At 49.6% G+C, this 18,180-nt stretch overlaps 1 protein-coding gene across 11 annotated transcripts in view; it reads left to right on the plus strand.

Annotated features, from left to right (window-relative positions):
* Positions 1–2,266: 2,266 nt before the first annotated feature.
* SLC2A4RG (SLC2A4 regulator) overlaps positions 2,267–18,180 on the plus strand; it is a 71,172-nt gene continuing 55,258 nt past the window's right edge. For 9 of the 11 annotated variants that reach the window (XM_054045740.1, XM_054045743.1, XM_054045735.1 and 6 more), the window contains exons 1-2: positions 2,267–2,706; positions 7,997–8,217. In XM_054045740.1, the coding sequence (XP_053901715.1) occupies positions 2,392–2,706; positions 7,997–8,217 (536 nt within the window). In that variant the 5' untranslated portion in view covers positions 2,267–2,391. Of the gene's footprint in view, positions 2,707–7,482; positions 7,592–7,996; positions 8,218–18,180 lie in introns of those variants that run through there. The other 2 variants (XM_054045741.1, XM_054045744.1) reach the window with 2 other exon arrangements.

The following is an 18,180-nucleotide window of genomic DNA, read 5'->3' on the forward strand; positions in this document are numbered from 1 at the left end:
ACTATCAGAGACTTGTTCACTTGCACATCTACCAATGTGATATATGCCATCATGTGCCAGCAATGCCCCTCTGCCATGCACATTGGCCAAACCGGACAGTCTCTACGTAAAATAATAAATGGACACAAATCAGATGTCAAGAATTATAACATTCAAAATCCAGTTGGAGAACACTTCAATCTCCCTGGCCACTCAATTACAGACCTAAAAGTCGCAATATTACAACAAAAAAACTTCAAAAACAGACTCCAACGAGAGACTGCTGAATTGGAATTAATTTGCAAATTGGACACCATTAAATTAGGCTTGAATAAAGACTGGGAGTGGATGGGCCATTATACAAAGTAAAACTATTTCCCCATGCTTCTCCCCCTCTCCCCCCCAGTTTCTCACATCTTCTTGTCAACTGCTGGAAAATGGGCCATTTTCATTATCACTACAAACAGTTCTTTTTCTCTCCTGCTGATAATAGCTCACCTTAACTGATCACTCTCCTTATAGTGTGTACCCATTGTTTCATGTTCTCTGTGTATATATATATCTTCCTACTGTATTTTCCACTACATGCATCCGATGAAGTGGGCTGTAGCCCATGAAAGCTTATGCTCAAATAAATTTGTTAGTCTCTAAGGTGCCACAAGTACTCCTGTTCTTTTCCCGTGTATGTTTGCAAAGTATCTTGAACATAGGGTGGTGAACATAACAGCCATACTGTGTCAGTCCAAAGGTGCATTTAGCCCAGTATCCTGTCTTCTGACAGTGGCCAATGTCAGGTGCCCCAGAGGGAATGAACAGAACAGATAATCATCAAGTGATCCATCCCCTGTCGCCCATTTCCAGCTTCTGGCAAACAGAGGGACACCATCCCTGCCCATCCTGACTAATAGCCATCGATGGACCTATCCTCCATGAATTTATGTAGCACTTTTTTGAACCCCGCTATAGTCTTGGCCTTCACAACATCCTCTGGCAAAGAGTTTCACAGGTTGACTGTGCCTTGTATGAAGAAATATTTCCTTTTGTTTGTTTTAAACAAACCTGGTGATGTGTGAGTTGGGTACCAGGACTGACTGGAAGATGGAGAAAGTTTTTTTTGTTTTTGTTTAAGTTGGAACTAACAAGATACACAGAAACTTCACATGCCAAAGACTTTGTATAGTGTATACCTCGCCCATGTCATTATCTGCCTTTAGGACATAAGAACGGCCATACTGGGTCAGACCAAAGGTCCATCGATCCCAGTATCATGTCTATCGACAGTGGCCAATGCCAGGTGCCCCAGAGGGAATGAACCTAACAGGTAATGATCAAGTGATCTCTCTCCTGCCATCCATCTCCACCCTCTGACAGACAGAGGCTAGGGACACCATTCCTTACCCATCCTGGCTAATAGCCATTAATGGACTTAAACTCCATGAATTTATCCAGTTCTCTTTTAATCCCTGTTATAGTCCTAGCCTTCACAACCTCCTCAGGCCAGGAGTTCCACAGGTTGACTGTGCGCTGTGTGAAGAGTTTTAAGATTGTAATCTCTTCAGATCAGGTAGTTTGGACTCTAAATAAATGATACACATTGCTAAGTTATTTTAAAATGCTCAGACAGTGGGTCCTTTAGTTGTGAAAAGTACTGTTACTGGCTTACTCATTTCTCCAAACAGCTTTTGTGAGCCTATTTATAGCCAATAAAGGTGGGCCCCAGCTGCCAAGTACAGAATCCCAACTAAAGGCTAAGATCTGAATCCAACTTCCCCAAAGTTCAGAGCCAGGGGGGTTCGACTGGGGTCCATCTCCAAGTGGTTACATTTAGGAAAAACCCAACAACACATGCAGCTTTTAACTAATGAACCATTTTTGCCCGTTGGAGGCTTTGCTTTCTCTCCTCACCCCAAAGCGCCAAGGCGAAAGGGCTCCTTCACTCCCCACCCAAGCCCCTGAAGATGGCCGCTAAACCCAGCGGCAAACCCCGGCTCCCTCCCCAACCCCAATCTCCCTCCCTGTCTGAAATCAAAGTCAAGCAGCAGCTACAACAACCGGGCAGGGGAGGGAGGCGGGGCGAATGGAACGCCCCTACGCTAATTGGCAACACCGTGGGGCCAATGGGCGTGCGAGCCGGCTCCGGGCCGGGGCCTATATTCCATTTCGGAATGTTGATACAGCGAGCGGGCCAATGGCGAGCGGCGGGGAGTGGAGACTGCTTCCCCGGCTCGCACGAGCCTCGAGAGGGGGAGAGCGCGGGCTGGAGGGGGGGGCGTGGTCGGCGGGTGCAGAGACCGGGGGAGCTCGGTGTGGAGGGAGCGACCCGAAGACACCGGCTGGGCTGCAGCCTCCGCCCGCACGGCGCCCCCCATCTCTCCCTTGCCGGGAGGGGGCTCGGTCCCTCTCGCGGGGGTCATGGATCCCAAGCGCCTCCCCAAGAGAGCCGCCCCGGACAGCCGGCTCTACTCCCCTCCGCCCGGCTTAACAGCGGCCGGGCCCTGCTGCCCCGACTGCAGCCCCCCGTCGGCTGCCCACCGCCACGGGCTGTACTGCGGGGTGATCCAGGCGTGCAAAGCCCCCGCCTCCGCGGCCAGCAACGCCGTCTACACGGTGCTGGTGGAAGATGCCCTGCTGCGGCGGCGGCGGCGGAAAAGTAGCGAGGACGCGGCGGTGGCCAACGGGCTCGAGGGGAAGAGCCCCGGCAAGGGCCGGGCCAAGCATTTGCCGAAGGTAACGGGCGGCCCGACCCTTTCCCCGGAGCCTGCCAAGGGGGAGCGGGGCTGAGCGCTGCACCGGCGGGGTGGGTGTGTCCCGTGGCCTGCTACGGCTGCCTCTGGGGTTTGCATGTGCGTGGAGGAGCCGCCTGTGGGGGGTGTCGCGCCTTGATAAGTGGGGCGCTCCCCCTAGGAGGGGGCTTGCACGGGGCGGGGGGCTTGCATGGGGGGCAGCTGGGGCGGAGGGAGGGGAGTTCCGGGGGGGTTGCGTGGGGGGAGTTCGCCGAGGGGGTTGCACGGAGGGACGTGTCGCTCCCCGCTGGGGGAGGTGGGGGTGGGCGTCGGTTGAAGGCGCCGTTGCAATTTTATTTTTTTTTTTTGGAGGGGGGGGTGTCAGCGGGGGCTGTTGACACCTCGGTCCTGCCCGGACTTGCAAAGCCTCTTTCCCGCCCGCCCCGGAGGCCGGGCCGCTGCAGCGCGTTCGCGGGCGGGCGGAGACGGGGGTGGCTGCCGGCCGGCTCCGCGGTGCCGGGAAAGTTTCCCTCGCTAAAGATGGCGCCGCTCGGTAGAAGTGGCCGTGCGGAAAGTTTAGAGGGAAGCGGGCCTGGGCCGAGCGGGGCCGGCCCCCCACCCCCTAGCGCCGGCCCGCCCGCCCGCTCGGCGCTGCAGGAATGCACGGGCCATCAATCACCCCGCGCGCGGACAGCCAGCCCCGGGGGCGGGGCGGGGCGGGGGGAGGGAGGGGGCGGCCAGCCCCGGGGTGGGGGAGGGCGCTGCATGGCCCGGGGGGCGGGGCGGGGGGAGGGAGGGAAAGCGCTAGCTCCGGGGGTGGGGCGGAGATCATGGGGGAGGAGCGACCTTCCAGCCTCGGTGGGATCCACCCAAGGCTCTGCACATCCGTCCTACCGCCCCTAAACTGGGGCGGGGGGAAAGACCTCGCTCCCCGGCCTCAGTTCTGTGCGGGACCCAGTGTGTGCCCAGCCCCGGGAGCTCCTGCAGGAGCAGGGTTGCTTGCTCTGAGACAAGGGGCTGGTTACACTTCCAACGCAGCACCGCTGTCCTGCTTCAGTGTAGACGCTCGCTGTGGCGGTGGGAGGGGGTTCCCCTGGCTGTAGTTAATCCAGCTCCCTGAGAGGCGGAAGCCAGGTCGCTGGAAGAGTTTTACTGCCCAGCTACGCGCGGGTTAGCTTGGCTTCACTACATATCTCGGCTGTGAATTTTCACACCCCCGAGAGCCTTGGCTACGCAGCTGTAAGTTCCCCGCTGTAAGAAGAAGATGATAACCACTTGTACTTTCTGTCAGCTGCACTTTTCTGGTTCTTACGTTAGCCACTGCTCAGACTTAAGCCAAGCTTGAGGGAGCAGGAGGGGGGAGATACTTATCACAACAAACTCCTCTGCGCTTTTGATACTAGCACATTCTAGGTTTTTTGTAAAAAGACTGAACTTACTCGATGGGTTTCAGAGTAGCAGCCGTGTTAGTCTGTATCTGCAAAAAGAACAGGAGGACTTGTGGCACCTTAGAGACTAACAAATATCTCCTCAATATATGTTCCACTCTATATGCATCTGAAGAAGTGGGCTGTAGCCCACGAAAGCTTATGCTCTAATAAATTTGTTAGTCTCTAAGGTGCCACAAGTACTCCTGTTCTTCTTACTCAATGGGGTGTCTTCGCTTCCCCCCCAATCCCAAACTCGTACACTTGTTTTAACCAAGTGTGGGGATAGCTACTGTTAGAGGCTCAATTCCCCCCCCCCTGTTTTTTTTGTTTTTTTGTTTTTCAAAAATAATGTTGCTGTTGAAGCTTCTTAGTGGACTTCTTTAGGCCTGGAGTACAATATGGCAACAGTTACTGTATGTAGCAGGTGATTCATTTTAGGAGTTGCGTAAGAATGACCACACTGGGTCAGATCAATGGTCCATCTAAACCAGTATCCCGGCTTCCGACAGTGGCCGGTGCCAGATGCTTGGGAGGGAATGAACAGAACAAGGCAATTATCGAGTATTCCATCCCCTGTACAACCCCAGCTTCTGGTTGTCAGGCTTAGGGACACCCAGAGCACGGGGTTGCATCCCTTACCATCCTGGCTAATAGCCTCCCTGGTGGACCTGTCCTCCACAAACTTACCTAATTCTTTTTTGAACCCAATTATATTTTTGGCCTTCACAACATCCCCTGGGAACAAGTTCCACAGGTTGGCTGTGTGTTTGTTTTTAAACCTGCTGCTTATTCATTTCATTGGATTAACCCTGTTTCTTATTTACTCTTTCACATAACACACTTTGCTATTCACTTTCTCTACACTATTCATGATTTTATATATCTCTATCCTATCCCCCCTTAGTTGGCTTTTTTTTTTTTTTAAGATGAATAGTCCTAGTCTCTTAAAACTTTCTTTGTATGGAAGCTGTTCCATACCCCCAATGACTTTTCTTGCTGTTCTCTGTACGTTTTCCAATTATACTTTTTTTTGAAACTACTGCAACCAGAATTACATGCAGTATTCAAGGGGTGGGCGTACCAGGGATTTATATAGTGGCTTTGATATTTTCTGTCTTATTATCTATCTTTCCTAATGGTTCCTAGCATTCTGTTAGCTTCATTGACTGCTGCTGCATTTTTGACTAGATATTTTCTGAGAACTATCCACAATGACGCCAAGACCTGTTTCTTGAGTGGAAAAACGTAATGCCAACTATACATACAAAATGATGGGGTCTATATTACTTGTTGCCAATGTGCATTAGTTTTTCTGTCTACATTGAATTTGATCTGCCATTTTCTTGCCTAGTGACCCAGTTTTGTGAAATCCCTTTATAACTTTTTGCGGTCAGTAATTTTGTTTCATCTGCAAACTTTGCCACCCCACTGTTTACACCTTTTTCCAGGTGGCTTATGAATATATCGAACAACACTAATGATAGGAGCCCAGCAGTTTTTGACATCAGGTGTCTTTGAAAAAGGCCGGGTCCAGTCACAATGGCTATTGAAGCATAGTACCTAATACATTTGACCTCTCAAATTGGTAACTCCTCATTCCCACCACAGTCACGGTTTAAAATTTGCCTGATTCCTGTGCACATTTGTTAAGGAAGAGGGGGAGCAAATGCTGTTTTTTTTGTCTCAGAAGGCCTGTAACAGAATGGTTTGGGCAGAAATGTGCACGTTACAGGGGTGGGGACGCAAGTAGATACTAAATGGCAGTGGGACACTGTGGAAGGCGTCAGGACAGAAATTTAGTTGTTTTGTTTGTTTTAAACCGGACATGACTAGATATGCTGCTATTATTACTAGTGTTACAATAGTGCAAGTAAACAAAGAACATCAGTAGTGAGTAGAATCAATAAGAGGATATTAGAAATGCAGCTAGTTACTTTCAGGTATCAGAGTAGCAGCCGTGTTAGTCTGTATCCGCAAAAAGAACAGGAGTACTTGTGGCACCTTAGAGACTAACAAATTTATTAGAGCATAAGCTTTCGTGGAAGAAGTGGGATGTAGTCCACGAAAGCTTATGCTCTAATAAATTTGTTAGTCTCTAAGGTGCCACAAGTACTCCTGTTCTTTTTGTAGTTACTTTCAGTGATTTGTGACACTGTTCCTGTTTAAAAGGATCACTGACCATACCTGTCTCTCTGTACAACTGGACCCCATTTTCTGTCTGTCTGGCCTTATCAAACGGAGATGCAGACCTCATGCACAGCTGGCTTTAGCTGGATTCCATGTGGCTGGAAGGGGCCTTGATCAGCTCTGACCTCTCCAGAAGGTGGCACTGCAGTCAGTGGGAAGTGACAGTTCTTGGCAGTTCGAGAACACTTAATGATCGGTCGCTTGCATTCTCAGATCACTGTTTGCTCACTAACCACCCCTCCCAAATCCTCAGTGGGTACCTAACAGTCGTCCCCTGCTCCCCACGCTGCCAGCTTGAGTGGCTAGGCAAAAAGGATGGGTGGGAACTGAATGTAAACGGTCCTCTTTAAAACTGTCCCACTGTCCTAGTGTAGACGGAGCCTCTGAGCTACTCTGGTAGGGTTAGGAGTGGGGCGAGCTTGGCTCTCAGGGCCATATCTGAGGAATAAGCAGATGCATTCTGTTCTGTGTAGCTTCCTTTCTGGAGGGGTTAGCAGTGTGTCGTCTAGACGCTGAGGAGTACAGTCTGTGCAGATGCAGTTCAGCCATAGGTTTCAAACCCTCCCTCCTGTAGGAGCGTGTTCTTGCTGAGAGCTGTGGCGAGTCTACTTCCTGTAGCTATGGCCCAACTTTGCAACCATTACCCAGGGCAACGTGTGGGAGCCGTCCCATTGAAGTCAGTTGGACTGCTCCTGCGTGGAAGTGCTGCTTGGCATAAGTGTCGCACAATGGGGCGGAGGGGGTGGGGCCTGTTACAGAGCACTGCTACAGAAAAATGAAAGGGGTTTGCAGACGGTTGCCATCGGTTTTAGCGCAAGCGGGAGGGGTGACTTGAGCTGCCTTGATTCACACCTGCTGTGTTTGTGTAAGATAACTTGAAGGTGTCTGGGAGCCTTGCTGCTGTCCTGTTTGCAGAAACCAGACCTGGCTGATTCTCTGCAGACATGGAGGGCTCATGGTGAGAGATGAAAGAGCCAGCAAAGTCCCTCTCCAGATGGGGGTTATGTAGCTGGTAATCCAGCATGTGTTTAAAAAAATCACTTGTGGGTTGTATATGTGTGTGTTTTTTTGTGTGTGTATGTTATAGGCCAAAGGTATAATTCTAGCCCTGGAGTGAAGTATTGACTTGGTGGCCCTGGGGACCAAAGTCCTCTAGTTATACGCAGAACAGCAGGAGAGCAGACTTCTCCCCCACCCCCCCTGCACCTCAGTTTGGATGGGGTGTCTGTGTGTGAAATGTGTGTCTGTCTCTTGGAGGGGGTGAGTTTGCAGGTGAGGGAAGGGGCTATTTGAAGCAGTTGCCTTTTCAGAAAGGGGAAAAATGGGGTCTGGCTGTTGCTAACGAAGCGGCTTTGTTTACTGCAGAACCTGTGGTGGGGTCCCTGACTTGCAGACTAACCTGGCTTCTCTTTAACTCCTAACGTGCTCTGTTTTGAAACTGCATCCATCCTCCAAGGTTTGACTCAAGTTCTCGTCCTGCGGGGCTCCCGGGAGAGGAGCACCAGAGCAGTCTTTGCTCAGGGGTGACTCTGGATGCAGGCTTCAAAGCTTGCTAGGGCTGGTTCAGGGTCCCTGGGATGACTGGGGTTCTGCTGCATTGGACCCCTAAATCTTATAACCCTGCTGCCCGCCCCGACGCCCGTGACGAGAGCTCTGTCCCTCTGTCGTATCTTGCAGAGCTGTAATGGCAAGGTGCTGCTGGAAGAAGCTGAGCCGAGGGGCCTGACGGACACTCTGGTGCTGAATGGCAGGAAGGTGGATGAGCAGCAGGTCCTGCCTGCCATGGCCCACAGCCAGCTGGAGGGATCGAACAAGGAGGCAGCGCTGCGACTCCTCACCGTGGGGCTGGAGCAGCGCCCCCCTCTGCATTCGGCCTACATCCCGGTGCCCAGGCAGAGGTAGGAGCTTTGCTGCTGGGGTGGGGAGGGGCATGGGGGGTGAGAAGGTGAGTAACTGGGTGTCTCCCAGCATTCATGCAGGGGATAAGTGCAAGTCCTACTGCCTCCTATCAGAGTAGGGCTGGGCAAGGTGTATCCCTTGGGCTTTAGGGGGTGGCCTGGCAGGTGGAGGAGCATCTGTTTCTTCCCTGCATCACAGCAGCCTTCCCTCCCAGAGGAGTTGCTAGAGCATGATGGGAGCTGCTCCTTCCCCTTGTGCTATGCCCAGCCCAGCCTGCAGGGAGCTCTCTCCCCTCCTGACCTCCAGGGGCTGCTTGTGCCTCAAGCAACGAGGGACCGAGTCTCGCTCTAATCCTACGTTCTGTCACCGAGAGCCTCCATCTTTGTGTGATGCACCAAAACCAACATATTCTCCCCACCCCGGCTGATTGTGCTGCCTGGGTAGGGAACTTGGCTGGATCCCACTTGTTGCCTCCTCCTGTGCTAGGGGTGTCTGCCCCACATGGCTTGGCTTGGGCAGTGGGGAAATCTTCCAGGAGAGTGTGTATTTAAATCCTACTGACAAATAGCTTTTTCTCCCTCTGCAAGGGTGAACCTGAGATGCCAAGACCCTGCTGCATTGGATGTTGTGGCTGAGGACAGCAGAACCTGCGGGGCAGGCCCTTTCTTTGATGGGGGCAGTTATTGGCACAGGTTTGAACCATGGGAAGGCGTATCCCTGGTGATCAGTCCTGGCTGGTTGAATAGTGTGGGATGATTGATTGTGCTGCATTGGGGAGCTCAGGATCCAAGCAGTGGGAGGGCACCAGGGGCAGCCTAAGTGTTGGGGGTTGGCAGGTTCAGGAGGGAACCATATCTGTTCTTCCTTAGCTAAATCGCTCTGTCTTGGGTACTTGTATGGCCCACCTCGCTGTGGTTCCTGAAGCAGAGTTGCCGTAGTGATGAAACTGGTGGACATGAATGGCCCCTCTCTCTGCCACATGGTGACGTGTTTTTCCCATGGGAATCCCTTGGACTTGCTGGATTCTCTGTCCCTGTGGGGGACACCAGCTTCTCCGGAGAAAGCAGCATTGGACTGTCTTGTGCCAGGGTTTGTGTTAGTTGTGTCCAGGAGGGATTTTATGCAGCAGGAGGTGGGAGAGTGAAAATGGGGGTGAGGGAGGCCTGGAGAGGAGGCGGAAGCCAGTATGTTTCTGACCTGATTTGAGCAAAACGGCAGATGTCATTCCTTGGGAAAAGGTAATTCTTTTGCCTGATGTGTCTACTGGCTTGGGAAGGGCGGGGTGCTTGGGTGCTGGCACAAACCGATCCACTAGTTGTGGATTCTTGCATTCAAGCGTCGGTATGGATCTAGTATCAGAGGGGTAGCCGTGTTAGTCTGAATCTGTAAAAAGCAACAGAGGGTCCTGTGGCACCTTTGAGACAAACAGAAGTATTGGGAGCATAAGCTTTCGTGGGTAAGAACCTCACTTCTTCAGATGCAAGAGGTATGGATCTAGTGCAGAGTGTCCCTTCTCATTCTGTCCCAGTCCTATCCTTAAGCAGCTACTGTATCGCCTGGAGGCGTTGGCTTAATGTGGGCTTGCAGGCTAGTGATGGGGCTCCTAGCAGCACTTGACTCTCTGAGTCAGGCATGCCGCATGTTGACATGCCACTTAACTCCACACAGCATCTGTGCTGGGGAAACACCAGGCTAAAAATAAACCAAATGGTGAGGCAATTATGTATTTATAATCGTCTTAGATTTCAGGATAGAGGTTCTCTGTTTGCCTTGTGCTCTGCCTGAGTTTAAAAAGGCAATGGAAGGGGAGGAATCCGCTTCCCTCCTTGGGCAGCGATCTGCTACTAGTTCTGTAAGGTGGATGCAGGCAGAGTGACGCTAGTGGAGAGGACCAAATAAACCAGATGTTGCTGTTCTGGCCTAGGGAATTTGCAGTTCTGACTTACCAGAGTGGGGAAATTTGGAGGATTCAGGTCTGGATAACTCAGTCCGACATGAGCTCCCAGTGTGATGCCGTGGCCAAAAGAGGTAGTGAGATCCTTAGATGTATAAACAGGGGGATATCGGGTAGTAGAGAGCTTATGCTACCTCTGTATCTGGAACAACCACTGCTAGAATGCTGTGTCCAGTTCTGGTGTGTCCAGTTCAAGAAGGATGTTGATAAATGTGAGCAGGTTCAGAGAAGAGCCACAAGAAAGATCAGAGGATTATTAGGCATGTTTCCCAATGAGACTCCAAGAGCTTAATCTGTTTTGCTTAACAAAGAAGGTTAAGGGTGGGACTTGATCACAGTCTGTAAGTACCTTCATGGGGGAACAAAACATTGATAATGGGCTCTTCAGTCTAGCAGACAAAGGTTTAAGAAGATCCAGTGGCAGGTAGTTGAAGCTAGACCAATTGAGTCAGGAAATAAGGCATACATTTTTAACAGTGAGAGTAATTAATCCTTGGAAAAGCTCACCAAGGGTTATGTTGGATTCTCTACTATTTTTAAAATCAAGACTGATGCTTTTCTAAAAGATCTGCTCTGGTTCAAACAGGAATTAATTGAGTGTATTAGATTACACTATACAGGCGGTTAGACTAGATTATCACAGTGGTCCCTTCTAGCCTCATAATCTCTGCGACTGAAGACTTTTAAACCACAGATGGTGTTGGAAGAAAGGGAAAACTCAGATTCCTGGACCCCAGGGTATGAAGTGAGGGCAAGGAAACTGCATGTAACAAGGTACTCGACACAAAATCCTTTCGGGTACTTGGCCTAAGCTTTTCCTGTCCTGTTCAGAATAGAGGCCATCACTAGAGGCAGGCTCTCAATTCCCATTCCACATCACCTCTGTGAGGGTGAATGCTCTGTTTGAGCTGAACCTGAAGATGGGATGTAAGAGCTGTAGCAGACAGGTGTCTAACACCAGCCGAAATAGCTTGTCTGTTTTCCAGTTGGCTTGTCCTGGAGGGGTCTGGCCTTCTCATGGACTTTAAGACCAGAAAGGATCATCGTAGGATGGGAAGAGACCTCAAGGCTATCTAGTCCAGTCCCCCACACTCATGGCAGGACTAAGTATTATCTAGACCGTCCCTGACAGGTGTCTGTCTAACCTGCTCTTAAAAATCTACAATGATGGAGATTCCACAACCTCCCCAGGCAAGTTATTCTAGTGCTTAACCACCCTGACAGGAAGCTTTTTCCTAATGTCCAACCTAAACCGCCTGTGCTGCAATTTAAGGCCATTGCTTCTTGACCTGTTCTCAGAGGTTAATGAGAACAATTTATCTCCCTCCTTGTAACAACCTTTTATGTACCTCAACACTGTTATCATGTCCCCCCTCAGTCTTCTCTTCTCCAGACTAAATAAACCCAATTTTTTTCAATCTTCCCTCAGAGGTCATGTTTTCTAGACCTTTAATCATTTTTGTTGTTCTTTTCTGGACTTTCTCCAATTTGTTCATGATCATCTAGTCTGACCTCCTGCATGGTGCAGGTCACAGAACCTCACCCACCCACTCCTATAGTAGGCTCGTAATAAGTAGGTCTGCTTGAGTTACTCAAGTCCTCCAATCTGAAGCTACAGAGAATCCACCATTTACTCTAGTTCAGACCAGTAAGTGACCTGTGCCCCATGCTGCAGAGGAAGATTAAAAGCCCCCAGGATCTCTGCCAATATGATCTGGGGGAAAATTCCTTCCTGATCACAAACATGGCAGTCAGTTAAACCCTGAGCATGTGGGCAAGACCCACCAATCAGACACCGGGGAAGAATTCTCCATAGGGTAACAGTCCTTCCCATCTAGTGTTCTACTTTCAGCCATTGGAGAGATTTGCTAATAACAGTTGCGGATGAGCTGTATGCCATTGTAGCTAATCTCATCATTCCAAGGTCAGTCTTAAAACAAGTTAGTTTTAGGTCTTTTGCCCCCACCCCCCTTGGAAGGCTGTTCCAAAATTTTACTCCTCTGATGGCTAGCAACGTTCATCTAACTTCAAGCCTAAATTTATTGATGGCCAGTTTATATCCATTTTTTGTGCCAACATTGTCACTTAACTTAAATAACGCCTCTCCCTTTCTGATGTTTATTCCTCTGATCTATTTATAGAGAGCAGTTGTATCTCCCCATAGCCTTCATTTTGTTAGGCTGTACAAGCCAAGCTCCATGAGTCTCCTCTTGTACTGTAGGTTCTCTATTCCTCTGATCATCCTAATAGCCCTTCTCTGTACCATTCCAGTTTGAATTCATCTTTCTTAAACATGGGAGACCAGAATTGCACACAGTATTCCAGATGAGGTCTCACCAGTGTCTTGTATAATGGTAATAACACTTCCCTATCTCTACTGAAAATACCTCACCTGGTATATCCTAGGATTGCATTAGACTTTTTCATGGCCACGTTACATTGGCAGCTCATCATCTGATCAACTAATACCCCCAGGTCTTTCTCCTCTGTTGCTTCCAACTGGTAGGTCCTCAGCTTAAAGCAAAAATTCTTGTTGTTAGTCCCTAAGTGCATGACTTTGCACTATTAAATTTCATCCCATTTCTATTGCTCCAGTTTTCAAGGTCATCTAAATCTTGTATATTCTGGTCCTCCTCCATATTGGTAAGACCTCCCACCTTTGTCATCCACAGATATTATTAGCACGTTCCCAAGGTCATTAATGAAAATGTTAAATAAGATTGGTCTCAAGACTTATTCTTGAGGAACTCCACTGGTAACCTCCCTCCAGCCTGATAATTCACCTTTCAGTATGACCCACTGTACTCTTCTCTTTAACCAGTTCTGTCACCACCTTTCAGTTCTCATATTAATCCCTAACTTCTGCAATTTAATAATTTCCCGTGCAGAACTGTATCAAATGCTTTACTGAAATTCAGGTAGATTAGATCTACTGCATTTCCTTTGTATAGAAAATCAGTTATCTTCTCAAAGAAAGAGGTCAGGTTGATCTGGTATGATCTGCCTTTTGTAAAACAATGTTGTATTTTATCCCAGTTACCATTTACCTCTGTCCTTAACTACTTACTTTCAAATTTGTTCTAGAACCTTGCATACAATTGGGGTAAAACTAACAGGCCTGTAGTTTCCCGTATCACTTCTTTTCTTTAGCAAGTATAGTACCTATATCTAAGATTCTCCAGTCAGATTATAATTCCCTGAGTTTACGGATTCATTAAAAATCTTTGCCTATTGGGCTTGTAATTTCATATGCTATTTCCTTTCATATTCTTGGATGGAGATTTGGTGCCATTAAACTGTTTGTTTGAGTTTGGCTTCCACCTTGAATGTGGTAATTTCTTCTTCCATATCCATGTTCCCTGTAGCCCCCCTGTCACTACCTCCAAGCTCCTAATTACTCTTAAAAAAAAAAAAAAAAAAAAAAAAAAAAAAAACAAGCAAAATATTCACTTAGGTGTAGGGCCACGCCTAGATTATCTTTAATCTTCACCCCCCTACTCAGTGTTTAGCAGTCTCGCTTCTTTCCTTGTTTTCGTTTTATTTATATGGCTAAATAACATGTTCTATTGGTTTTAATTTCCTTTGCAAGGTCCAGCTCTGCTTGGCTGCTGGCAGTTCTTTCTTTTCCCTACTCTTTCTGACCTCCCAGAGGTAGCTTTTCTTGCTGATCCATCCCATCTTCCACTCTGTGTAGGCTCTCTGCTGTCTTTTAACCTGTTTTGAGATGCTTGTTCATGCAGTTTGGTCTGCAACCCTTCTCTACACATTCCTCCTCCTCCTCCCCCCTCCCCCCCCCGCCTCTTGGGGAATGTAGGCTTCAGATGCTTTAAGTCAGAGTTGCAGAAACTAACTCCAAGCCTCCTGTACATTCAGATCCTTGAGTTCTTCAGTCCAGTCCACTTCCCTCATTCCGCTTCCTGATCCCCTTTGTCTGTCATCAAGCAGGCTGACTTGGGGATGGTGTTAATTCTTTCTGAGGTGGCTGTGAATCCATCTGTCTTGTTGAATTGAAATAGAGGTTTATCTCTGTGGGCATCCCTCAGGCACAGGGGGTGAGCAGTAGGGCATTTACCAAAGGGAGCAGCAGTGAGGCCATATTGCTAAGGGGGTGAGTTTTGGAGAGGTGTTCATTAAAATAAGCTTTATGCGTGGTGTGTGGGTTTTTTTTTTTTTTTTTTTAAGTTTGCATGTTTCTCTTTCTGGATTCCTTGACATGGTGCCCCAGAGGCCTGTGCAAACACACATGGGGAGACCAGTTCTTGCTGCGCTTACAGAACTGTCTGCAGATGGGGAGCTCCAAAAGATTTTTGACTATCTCTAAACTTTAAATTTTAAAAAATGTTGCCTGATTCATAATGGGTGAGGTAGGTTCTGCCTTGCTCACAGAATTTACCTCTAAGGAGGCCTGCTTCCAGCTGAGTTATTAATAAGATCATAGTTCCAGCCTCCTCGTGAATAGGCATCTACTGTTCGGGATGCGAAGGGAGATGCCTAATCCAGTGGCATCCTTGGTAAAACGTAGCATGTGGAAGGGCACGTTGTCCTCTCGTTAACTTTCCTTATAGTTAAAGGCAACTAGCAGTGGGGGTGTTGGTGCACATAAGTAATAATTATGATGTGTGTGTGCAATGTAATAAGAGGGGGCAGCCCTCCCACCACCTGGGACTAACCAGTGTTTTGTAATGCTGTAGAGCTCCATCATTTTGGATGAATACTTCTGTTTTCCTATATGACAGCCCTGGATGGGTCTTGTTTGGGGATTGAACTCCTTCCCTCTGCATCTAAAAACAGGAGCATCTGTTGCTTATGCTAAAAAACCCAGGTCCATTAGCTCGGATGCAGTTGCAAGCTCTTGTAGGCAGCCGAGCTGGTAGCTGGGGACAAAGGGCCCGGCAGTATGAGGGTGCCACCGAGGTAAGGCAGGGGTACAGCGTACCCAGGCAGTCTCCTAGGAAATGTGGAACTGTTGGTCACATGGGTGCTTTCCAAGCCCTCTTCTTAGTCATTGTGTCTCCTGGTGTGACTGGGAAGTCATGAGCCCATCTATTGGAAATACTCCTCATCAGCACCTTGCAGAGTCCGTTTGTTCCATGTGTCCTTCCCCTTCCCAGCCGTCCTCATAACTTTGCCTTTTGTGAAGTTCAGTTTTGCACTGGGCAGGGAGGATGCAGCTCACTCCGCTACAGCAGGCAGCGAGGGACTCGCTCGGGGCTGATCGCAGTCATCCCTCAAAGAGCAAACGCCTCCGCTGTTGCTGGCCTCCCGCCATCTCTCCTCCCTTCCACTCTTATACCGGGCCGAGCTCTCCAGTCGCTTCCAAGCCGTGCAGTTCCCAGACGTGGGCCTGTCTCTACCTCTCGGAGCTGTAGGCAAACAGGGTTTGTGTCCTTGCCCAGACAAAGGAATCAAAGGGGAGGTTCCTTCTACAGGTGAGGCAGCGAGAGCCTGGTTAGATTCCAAAAGAGCGTGCCGGTGCCCTAAAGCATGTCCTAAAATACTGCCCTGATTTCTCCTCCTCTTTCCCCCAGCCCCCACCCTCCCCTACCTTAGCCTGGATTTCTGCTGTAACTCACCACACTTCTGAGCACAGCAAGGTCCAGGTCTGACCTTACAGCTCGGATCACAGCTGCTCTGGAAGTGCACTAACCTCAGTGGGAATTGGATGTGCTCACGGCCACCTCTTGGGATCAGGCAGTGGGTGCAGAGACCACTTCCAGGAGCTGCCTAGGTAGCTCCAGTGTGGAACGCTGTTGCTAGGGGGGCGTGTTTGGAAGAAGCACTTGGCAGTGGGTAGAGAGAAGGGAGGAGCCCTATTCTGTAACTGGATCCTATCCATAGCATGGCCCAACTGAGGCCAATCACACTCCGGGGGGAGGGAGGGGGCGGGAAATGGTCTCTGGAGCTGTCTAGGTGCATGTTACAAGTTCTGACACCAATCCAGAAATGGTGGTGGTGGCAGGGGGGGACCTTTTTTTGGCAACAGCTGCTTGGCATGGGCTGCTGGGTCTTGGCTTTCAGAGTTTTATTTAATTGACCCTTTAAAGAAGGGTTCGGCACCCTTGCCAGGAGTTTGGATAATAGCGGGCTTGATGCTGTCAGGCTGTAATGGGACCTGTCCCAGTTAGGCATGGAAAATCCAATTCCTCTCCCTTTTTCCTCAAGTCTGTTCCGATTGGGGGTGTGTGTGTGGCTTCCCTTCCCCCCCCCCCCCCCCCGCTCATTGCAAGGGGTCTAGCTGTCTGCTGAAGCATGCTATCTGTGTGGCTCTACTACAGGGTTAAGGGCATGAAAACACTCATCACCTGGACTAGGCTGCAATGGAGAAATCCTGGCCTGGATTTTTGTGCTGAGCAGAAACTGCTGCTGGCTGTTTTCCATTCACATAAGGAACAGGATACACCGTGTTAGTCAAGACTTAATGCTGCTCCTCTGCCCTGTGGCTGTACCAAGTCACTTCGGGGCTCTGGGAACAGTGGCTGATTTCACATACCTTGGGTACTGAAATAGCCATGTTCAGCGTCCCAACACGGTGAGGTAAGGAAGGAGGGGGCAGCCTCCAACGGACAATAGCATGGATATTCCGAGTTAGCAGAAGCCTGGTAGAGAGAAGGCTTCATGGCGGCATGTTCTGGCTTCCAAAAGTGCCCTCCGATGGTCAGATACTCCATACTCCCCGTTTGTTTGGAGAGTATGTGCAAAGCAATTTGGTGATAAAGAAAATATCCTCTTCTCCTTCCCCCCCCTCCCCTCCCACACACGCCATTATTTGAGAGGGGAGCTGTGATCTCTTACAGGCAGGCTGGGAGCACCCAGGGCCCATCCTCTGAGGAATAGAGGAGGGTCCCAGTGACTGATACTATGAACCTTCCATCAAGGGACAGGGCAGTCAGCTATTACATATGACAGGTGTTCAGATACTACAGTGATGAGCCTGGTGTGAGGTATGAACAGAACAGAGATCTCCATCCCCACCCTAAAATGGGCAGGACAGTAAATTCCACTTTGCAAGAGGGAATATTACAGCATCAGCTTTTGTGTAGAGCAGCTACACAATCAATAGTATGCGTGATGTGCAAAGTGTGAGGAGAGTTGGATCACAACCAGCTTGGGTGGGAAGCAGTGAGTTCTGATGGTCCAGACTAACTTGATTCCAATTCATCTGAATACCTGGATCTGCTCCTCCTTGGCTTACAATTCTCTGCTCCACAAATGCCTTGACCACAGATTTTTCTCCTCTGTCTACTGGAAAGGGATGTATCTGGCTGATCTTATTCCTCCTAGATACACATGCAAGACTTACCCACAGGAATCTTTGTTCACTTCAGAAAGCCCTTTTTCCCCCTATCGGGGGTAGATGCCAAATATTCAGCAGATCTATGTTCAGGGCATTTATGTAAGCCCCCATTTCTTGCAGCCCAGGAACACACACATGGATGCTGCTACCTGGGGAAGGTGTCCTTTCACCATCAGATGTGCAAGGGCTGGGGTTGTCCTAGGTAGGAGGGCAGTGTGGGTGGGGATAGGCAGAGATTTAGCTTGTATCACCTCTGCAGAGCAATATTCCTCTGCCTAGTTGTGGGATCAGACTCCACGCCCCCTCCTTCCAGTTCTTTGCCCAGAAGATGATGGGCTTGAGGAGGCGTCTTGCAGCAGGGAAGGTTGAAGAGGGAGAGATGCTTGTAGAGGGAGGTTGGGTTATTGCATTGAGGCTGGCAGCCTGCATGCTGACTCCTGGCCATTTGAGACCGATCTCATCCAACTCCTAAAACTAGAACACGTGTTTGCCCGGGCCCCGGGCCATTCTGGATGCCAGCACAGCAAGTGCAGAGGCTGCGGTAGAGAAGGTGGCTCCCAGCTCAGTGTCCTTGTGGTAGCCCAAGGTGAGGGGTTCGAGTGATTGGATACAGCCTTGGTAGCATCCCTCCAGTAGCTGTTGTTTCTCCTGGAGAACTTGCTCACTCTTTGCTCCTGTTCTCTTCTATCACATGCCTAGAATTTTTTCCTCTCC

Source organism: Malaclemys terrapin, chromosome 12 (genome assembly GCF_027887155.1).
Source record: "Malaclemys terrapin pileata isolate rMalTer1 chromosome 12, rMalTer1.hap1, whole genome shotgun sequence".
NCBI lineage: Eukaryota > Metazoa > Chordata > Testudines > Emydidae > Malaclemys > Malaclemys terrapin.